The 8704-nt window shown below is 45.2% G+C and overlaps 1 protein-coding gene across 1 annotated transcript; it reads right to left on the reverse strand.

Moving 5' to 3' along the window:
• Positions 1–2351: 2351 nt before the first annotated feature.
• On the reverse strand, positions 2352–7826 carry LOC145957504 (uncharacterized). Its single transcript, XM_083073769.1, has one exon. It carries the CDS (start codon positions 7824–7826, stop codon positions 2502–2504), a length of 5325 nt encoding a protein of 1774 aa, XP_082929895.1. The 3' UTR covers positions 2352–2501.
• Positions 7827–8704: the final 878 nt, after the last annotated feature.

Raw genomic sequence — 8704 nt, forward strand, 5'->3', positions numbered from 1 at the left:
GAGCGCGTAAAGAGAAAAGGTTCTGACGATCAACCAGAAGTGTCCAAAAAGGCGAAGTCATTGCCTGAGTCCTCTCCAAACCGAACCGTCATTGTGGTGCCTCCTCCACTGATGTCTCGTGCGTTTCTAAGCGAGGATACTCCCTCCGAGTCAGTGATTCGGTCTGATCTTGTCTCTCCATTCGGGCAAGAATTTTTATCATCCTTGGATGGGAAAACAAAGTGGAGACTTTTTTGCGAGGTTCAAGCACGCTCTTTGGCTCTGGCCCATCACCTTGCTATGGAACCTCTTGGCGAGGTTCAGTCTTTGAAACAAAATTTAGAGGAGGCTGAAAAGACTGCAGCCGATGCAATTTCAGTCAATGAAGAGGTGACTGCCAAGAATAGGGATCTCGCTGCCGAGTTGGATGCTGTTCGGCGTGATAATGATACCCTTCGTCTGGAACTTCAAAAAATAACCAATGAAGGGCGTCGCCGACTGGAGGAGGCTGAGACTGCCTATGACACCCTCAAAAAGCAAGCTCAAGAAAAGATCGTTGCTCAACATGAGGCTGGGTTCAAGCAGGCCATTCGTCAGGCTAAGCATTTCGGTCAATTTGAAGAGGGCTTTGAATTTGATATGACTAAGGATTTCTATCAAGGGTCCTTGATATCTTATGCCGATCTGCCTGAAGGAGCTGAATTGGATGATGATCCTGCCCCCCAAGCTGAAGATGATGTGGAGACCTCCGAGGAAAACACACTGGATGAGGGACACCATGATCCTACCAACGATACTGAGGGAAACCCCGATACCGTTATGGGAGATGAATCCGTCCGGACGCCGGAAGAGTAGTTAATTATACTTGTAATCAAAATGCCCTTTTTGTTGTAGTTTGGAGGCCGATAGAGCTTTCTTATCTGAATGAAATCGTTTTTCTTAAGCAATCTGTTTTGACTTGCTGTCCATTAATGATTAATTAAATAAAAATCATCATTCTTGAGTCCTGATAAAGAGCCGAATGGATTAACCACTTGTATGTATATATCTAGGACCGAATGGGTAACCATTTGAACGCCTGAATAAAAGCTGAACAAGCCAGTTTCATCTTTCAGTTAAATAAAACCAAAGATAGGAAATAAACCCGAATTGGTAGCTGTCTTTTGGGTAAAACTAAATCAACTTTGACAAATCCGAAAGGACCTGCTTCGGTTGGTAGCTTTCTTTTGGGTAAAACCGAATCAACTTTGACAAATCCGAAAGGACCTGCTTCGGTTGGTAGCTTTCTTTTGGGTAAAACCGAATCAACTTCCTTCGGCTAGTGCTTGCACGTTTTATGTAAGACCGAAAGAACACGTACCGGTTTGTAGATCTTGAATAACACCGAATGGGTTGCCTCGGCTTGTACTTCTGTTTTATGAAAAACCGAACGAACAAGCCTCGGTTTCTAGAACATTTGTGAATAAAACCGAATGAATTGCCTCGGCTTGTACTTCTGTTTTATGTAAAACCGAACGAACAAGCCTCGGTTTCTAGAACATTTGTGAATAAAACCGAACGAATTGCCTCGGCTTGTACTTCTGTTTTATGTAAAACCGAACGAACAAGCCTCGGTTTCTAGAACATTTGTGAATAAAACCGAACGAATTGGCTCGGCTTGTACTTCTGTTTTATGTAAAACCGAACGAACAAGCCTCGGTTTCTAGAACATTTGTGAATAAAACCGAACGAATTGGCTCGGCTTGTACTTCTGTTTTATGTAAAACCGAACGAACAAGCCTCGGTTTCTAGAACATTTATGAATAAAACCGAACGAATTGGCTCGGCTTGTACTTCTGTTTTATGTAAAACCGAACGAACAAGCCTCGGCTTGTAGAACTTTTATTAATAAAACCGAATGAATTGCTTCGGCTTGTATATCTGTGATGGAAGCATATTTGTTAAGGCACATCCTTGGCCGAGTTGAACAACTCGGGAGGGAAGCCTGTTGCGAGACTTTGAGGCACATCCTTGGCCGAGTTGAACAACTCGGGAGGGAAGCCTGTTGCGAGACTTTGAGGCACATCCTTGGCCGAGTTGAACAACTCGGGAGGGAAGCCTGTTGCGAGACTTTGAGGCACATCCTTGGCCGAGTTGAACAACTCGGGAGGGAAGCCTGTTGCGAGACTTTGAGGCACATCCTTGGCCGAGTTGAACAACTCGGGAGGGAAGCCTGTTGCGAGACTTTGAGGCACATCCTTGGCCGAGTTGAACAACTCGGGAGGGAAGCCTGTTGCGAGACTTTGAGGCACATCCTTGGCCGAGTTGAACAACTCGGGAGGGAAGCCTGTTGCGTTGATTAAGTAACAGAATCGAAAATTGAGCTGTAAGAATGGAAGAACTGCATAGATTTTTATTAACAGGTGCCTCGTTAAAAACCTTATCGGCCAAAACCCCTTTTCACTTTTTTACAAGGGGAGAAAAGACCGAATAAGGAAAAGAGTACACCATCTATGTATACAAGGTCTGATTTACAACAAACATTAACTATAATATGTCTTCAGATGGGATGCATTCCAAGTTCGCGGAATGACCTTGCCTGAAAGCTCTTCCAATTTATATGCACCGTTCTCCAAGCTATGCCGAATCCGAAATGGGCCATCCCAATTAGCAGCCAACTTTCCTTCTCTCGGATTACGCCTCGCCGATCCTTGTGCTCTCCATACTAGATCACCTTCTTTAAAACTTCTTCTGATAAGATTGGAATTAAATCTGCGAGTCATCCTTTGCTTGCAAGCCTCAGCCGTGATTTCTGCTTTGAGACGAACCTCGTCCGCCATATCCACTTCAGCTTGGAGAGACATATCATTGGTATTTTCATCAAAATGCATTCTTCGAAAAGAAGGTTCTCCAACCTCCACAGGTATCATAGCTTCGGTGCCATATGTCAGCCGAAATGGTGTTTCTTTAGTCGTGGATTGGGGCGTGCACCGGTAAGCCCATAGAACTTCCAACAATTCCTCCGCCCAAGCTCCTTTAGCGTCTCCCAACCGTCTCTTCAGTTCGCCAAGTATGACTTTGTTTGCTGCTTCGGCTTGCCCATTGGCTTGTGGATGTTCAACAGAGGTAAATCTGTGCTTGATACCGAGATCTTGTATGAACCGATTGAGTTTCTGATCGGTGAACTGCAGCCCATTATCGGTAACAAGTGCATATGGAATGCCGAAGCGAGTAATGATGTTCTTCCATAAAAATTTTTGGACATTGGCAGCTGTGATACTTGCAAGCGGCTCGGCTTCAACCCATTTTGTGAAGTAATCCACAGCTACCAGTAGAAACTTGCACTGTCCTTTGGCTATCGGGAAGGGGCCTAGAATGTCCATACCCCACATCGCAAATGGCCACGGCGAACTTATGCCGTGCAGTTCTTCAGCCGAAGCGTGGATAAGGTTACCATGTCGCTGACATGACACACAATGCTTCACAAAGTTTACACAGTCGTCCTTGAGAGTAGGCCAGTAGTATCCGGCTCGTAGCACTTTTGTTGCTAAAGTCCGTCCCCCCGAATGAAAACCACATATCCCTTCATGCATTTCTCTCAAAATGTAGCTAGCTTGTGCTTCATCAACACATTTCAACAATGGAGTCGAGAATCCTCTCCTATACAAATCTCCTCCAAGAATAACATATCTAGCGGCCTGCGTTCGGAGCTTTTTAGCCGCTGTTGGGTCCGATGGTAGTGTGCCCTGCTCAAGATAATCCATTATCTCGGTGATCCACGTACGAACGGATCGCTCCACTGCCAAACATTCGGCGGCTACCACACTTGGCGATTCGAGGTCCAAGTGAAGTGTGGTTCGTAGTTGTCCAGGCTTTCTGGTGCTGCTTGCCAACCGAGCCAATTGGTCCGCTCTCGTATTGTGTTCCCTTGGTGTGTGTTTTACTTGAACTTCTTCAAACGTATCGCGCATTTTTTGGAATAAATGATAATATTTCAACAAGTTTGCATCTTTTACCTGAAAATTATCATTCACTTGTTCGGCTACGACCTTTGAATCGGTCCAGCACTCCAGCCGGTTGACACCAATTTCTTGCGCGAGTCTTAAGCCAGCCAATAACGCTTCATACTCGGCCTGATTATTTGAAGCTTTGAACGCAAACCGTAAGGACTGTTCTATGATTAATCCTGTTGGTCCCTCCAAAATTATACCTGCCCCACTCCCTTGATTGTTTGAGGAACCATCCACGTGTATCGTCCATACAGTATTAACAAAATATCCTTTCGGTTGCAATTCATCAACGAAATCCACCAAGCATTGGGACCGGATGGGTCCCCTAGGTTGAAAACAAATATCAAACTCCGATAACTCAATTGACCAAGCCATCATCCTTCCTGCTAACTCGGGTTTGCGTAACACTTTGGCTATCGGGCAATCAGTTCGAACAATAATCTGATGACTCTGAAAATATTGCCGAAGGCGCCGAGCAGTGTGAACAAGCCCGAGTGCCACTTTTTCTAAAAGCTGGTACCTTGTTTCGGCTTCCTGTAACATACGACTGATGAAATAAATGGGCTGTTGTCCCTCTTTTTCTTGAATTAAAACCGTACTTATTGTGTCATTCGAAACACACAAGTAGACCAGAATTGGTACTGCCGGATCGGGCTTAGAAAGGATAGGTGGAGAACCAAGACGTTCTTTTAAAGTCTGAAAAGACTTCTCACATTCGGCAGACCATTCAAACTTGTTCGCTTTTCTCAGTAATTTTACCATAGGTTTGGTTATTTCAGCCAAACACGGGAGGAATCTTGACAAAGCTGTAAGCCGACCTGCTAACTGCTGAACTTGCTTAAGATTCTTAGGGCTGATCATTTTGACGATTGCCATACACTTATCGGGATTAGCTTCGATCCCCCTAACCGAAAGCATGAAGCCAAGGAATTTTCCTCCTGATACTCCAAACACACACTTCTCCGGATTAAGCCTCATATCATACTTGCGCAACTGTTTGAATATTTCAGAAAGATCCATTGCATGCTGATCAACATTTCTGGATTTTACCACCATATCATCCACATATACCTCCATGTTCTTGCCTATCTGATGTTGAAAAACTTTATTCATTAACCTTTGGTACGTTGCTCCAGCGTTTTTCAACCCAAACGGCATTACCCGATAGCAGTAATTAGCCGAATCGGTAATGAAGGCCGTCTTTTCCTCATCCCGAGCATGCATGGGAATTTGATTGTATCCCGAATAAGCATCCAGGAATGTCAACATTTCGTGTCCCGAGGCTCCATCGACTAATCGATCTATGTTTGGAAGTGGATAGGCATCCTTAGGGCATGCCTTGTTGAGACTTGTATAATCTGTGCACATTCTCCACTTTCCATTTGACTTTTTTACCATGACCACATTCGCCAACCAAGTGGTGTAATGAACCTCTCGAATGAATCCGGCATCAAGCAATTTGGCAACCTCTGTTTCAACTGCCAGCTTTCTTTCGGTCCCCATTTTTCTCTTGCGCTGCGCGATTGGTTTTGCTTCGGCACAGACTGAAAGTTTATGACACATGACTTTTGGATCCACTCCTGGCATATCGGAGGGTGTCCATGCGAAGAGATCTCTGTTCTTCTTTATAACCTGACATAAGGCCGAGTGGTCATCTTCAGAGATTTCGGCACCGATGTACGTGACCTGCTCGGGACGTGAGCCTATCTGGAACGGCACTTTAGACTCAATTGGTTCCACCCTTTCTTCATTATTCATTCTTGGATCAAGATCCAACACAGCCTCTTCTACTAGTGCCGAAACGTTCACAGCATGAATTTTGTTGGATTTGGATTTTCTTTCCTCCCTCGGCTCAACACGCAAACTAGCGTAATAACATTCCCTAGCAGCCTTTTGATCAGCGTGAATTGTAATGATATTTCCTCTGTCTGACGGGAACTTCATTGCCAGATGTGGCGTTGAAACAATAGCTCCTAATGCATTTAGGGATGGTCTACCGAGTAGGATATTATACGAGGTATTAGCTTCAACGACAATGTACTTTACTTGGATCTCTCTGCTCTCCTTTTCGTCGAAACAAAACCTTGTAAAAAGTTTTATGTATCCCTTGGTGCTGACTCTCTCTCCTGCAAAGCCAACCAACGGATCGTCATAAGGAAGCAACTCTTTTTCCGAGATACCCAACTGTTGGAATGTGCTCCAATATAGTATGTCCGCCGAACTGCCCTGATCAACCAGTGTTTTCTTGACAATGCAGTTGTGAATCTCAACACTAATGACCATCGGATCGTCTTGTTCTGGGTCAATACCCTTGAAGTCTGCATCTGTGAAGGTTATCGTTGGTAATCGCCGAGACGACTGTCGGTGAACAGCGTTGACCGACCGGATAGCTCGGAGATGTCTCTTTTGGGCCGAAGAAGTTGTGCCCCCACCTGCAAAGCCACCAGCAATGGTATTGATAATCCTTCGATGCGAGGGTGCCGAATCATCTTTTCTTTCACGTGACCTGCTTCTCTCGCGTCGACCTCTATCAGAGGTTTTATCAGAACGGTCTTGCCTGTGCCGATCCTGATACCTGGGTTGGTATGAACGATTTTGAGACGAACCAGACCGGTCCACAAAATTGTGCAGTTTCCCTTGCTTAATCAGGTCTTCGATCTTGTCTTTGAGGGCCGCGCATTCATCAGTTGAATGTCCCCGATTCCTATGATACCGACAAGATTTGCTAGTATCTGCTCTTGGCGGAGTAGATGCTCTCTTCGGGATCGTTAACACTTCAGATGCCAAAGCCTGTTCGAGGACCGCCGCGCGATTGGCATTAAGGGGAGTATACTGAGTATACTTCGGTCCACGAATAGGCCTCTCCCGAAGGGATATTTCTTTGCCTCGCCCCCTGTATGATGGTTCAACTGGTTTCTCGGATTTAGTGGACTGCTCGGCGCGGGCCTGATTTCTAAATTCTGCCAACTCCTCCATCTGCATGTACTTATCTGCCCTCCTACGTAAATCATTCATGTCCGAAGGAGGCTTTTTACAAATGCTGTTGACGAATGGGCCTGGTTTTAAAGCCGTTGTGAGATGATGCAGCGCCACGGCTGGGTTGAGATCTCTGATCTCCAAAGTAGCCTTGTTAAACCGATCCATAAACGCCCGAAGAGACTCTTTTTTATCCTGCCTAAGACTAACCAAAGATAAAGATGTTAGACTGTGAGGGCGACTTGTCGCAAATTGGATAGTGAACTGGGATGATAATGTATTAAAGGAATCGATTGAGTTAGGTGGGAGACGAGTGAACCAGCTGAGAGCTCTGCCTTTGAGGGACGTAGGAAAAATCCGACACAATGCAGCGTCATCGGTCGTACTCAGAGTTACCTGTGTCAGAAAAACATCTAAATGTTCATCAGGATCAGTGGTACCATCATACTTGTCAATAGGTAAAGCCTTCCAGTTGTCCATCAGGGGGAGTTGCATAATGGAGGGAGTAAACGGATGTCGGTGTGATCCGATAGTGGTTACATCTGCAGGACGAACTACAGTAGGTAAAGCCGAAGGGAATCTCTCAGGGGCTACTGCTGAAGCGTGGGGGACCGATGTATGGACCGCATGAGATTGGTATGACCCCTGAGTTTGTGTGTTGGTGGCATGGGTAGGCTTCCAAGAAGTATCCTGACTTCTCAACGCTTCATTTTCAGCCCTCAAGGCTGAAAGCTCCCTTGCATCTTTTTCTCTTTGTTGTTTCATCAATTCCATTTCTTGCTTGAGTAGTCGTACTGTTTCGGTAAGATCTGTTTCATCCACCATCTCCACATGTTCTTCAGTAGGGCGGTCTTGCGTGTTTGTTCTCCTAGTTATCGGCATCGTTCTTAGCAAACTTTCAACCACTTTCGTTCGGCCCCACGGTGGGCGCCAAAAATGTACCTGTCTGGAGGATACACCAAATCTTCTCGTACTCTGAAGGCCGAACGAGTGGTCCAATCCAATGCGAGTGAAGGGTTGGTACCTGCAAAAGGCACTCCAACGCTCAAGTCAGGACAAGCACCAATATCGAGGGTAATTAATGAACAGTGACGTTACCTTTTGACTTGAGCTATTTATATTGACATTTATGGGCTTTGGGCCCCATGGGCCCTGCAACGTATTTACCGTATTAGGTAATACACCTTAATCAACTAATTAACTCCTAATCATGGATTAAGGGCCATGAGAGATGATGGGCCGATCCAGGTGGCCGAACGCCACTCGGTCACTTGGTTTTGCCTTTTGGCAGCCGACCGGGTGGTGGCCGAACGCCCTTACCCGTACAACAATTTTTTTGTTGAGCAAAAGAGGCAAACCGACACCAGATGATGACATGATAGTTGACAGTTGGTTAGCACATATTTTAACATATAGATGTTGAATGATGGGAATTTCATAGTTACTGAACAGCATGAGGTGGGTGTGCATTAATTGTAGTAAATAAAGTTTTAAAAGTAAATGAGAAGTTGGTAGTGAAAATAGGAGGAGTTTTGTGAGAATGGGATGGCGTTGTAATAACAAGTAGGAAGCAATAATATTGGGTGGCTTGGGGGATGCACATATTGGTTAATTTGACCATGTTCTCTAAGAAGTCGCTATTCCATTGTTTTTAGGGATGACAAAACGGGCTAGTCTGATTTGTCAGTGACTCGCTAAAAATAGGTTAGGTTGGGTTGGCCTGCTAATGAAAAATGAGCTAAAAAATGGACCAGCATCCA

The sequence above is a fragment of the Cajanus cajan genome, chromosome 4 (genome assembly GCF_000230855.2).
Source record: "Cajanus cajan strain Asha chromosome 4, NIPB_CcT2T_4, whole genome shotgun sequence".
Taxonomy (NCBI): Eukaryota; Viridiplantae; Streptophyta; class Magnoliopsida; order Fabales; family Fabaceae; genus Cajanus; species Cajanus cajan.

Coding starts and splice junctions, on each gene's coding strand:
- LOC145957504 (XM_083073769.1), bottom strand. CDS start 7,826: ATGCCGATAACTAGGAGAACAAACACGCAAGACCGCCCTACTGAAGAA.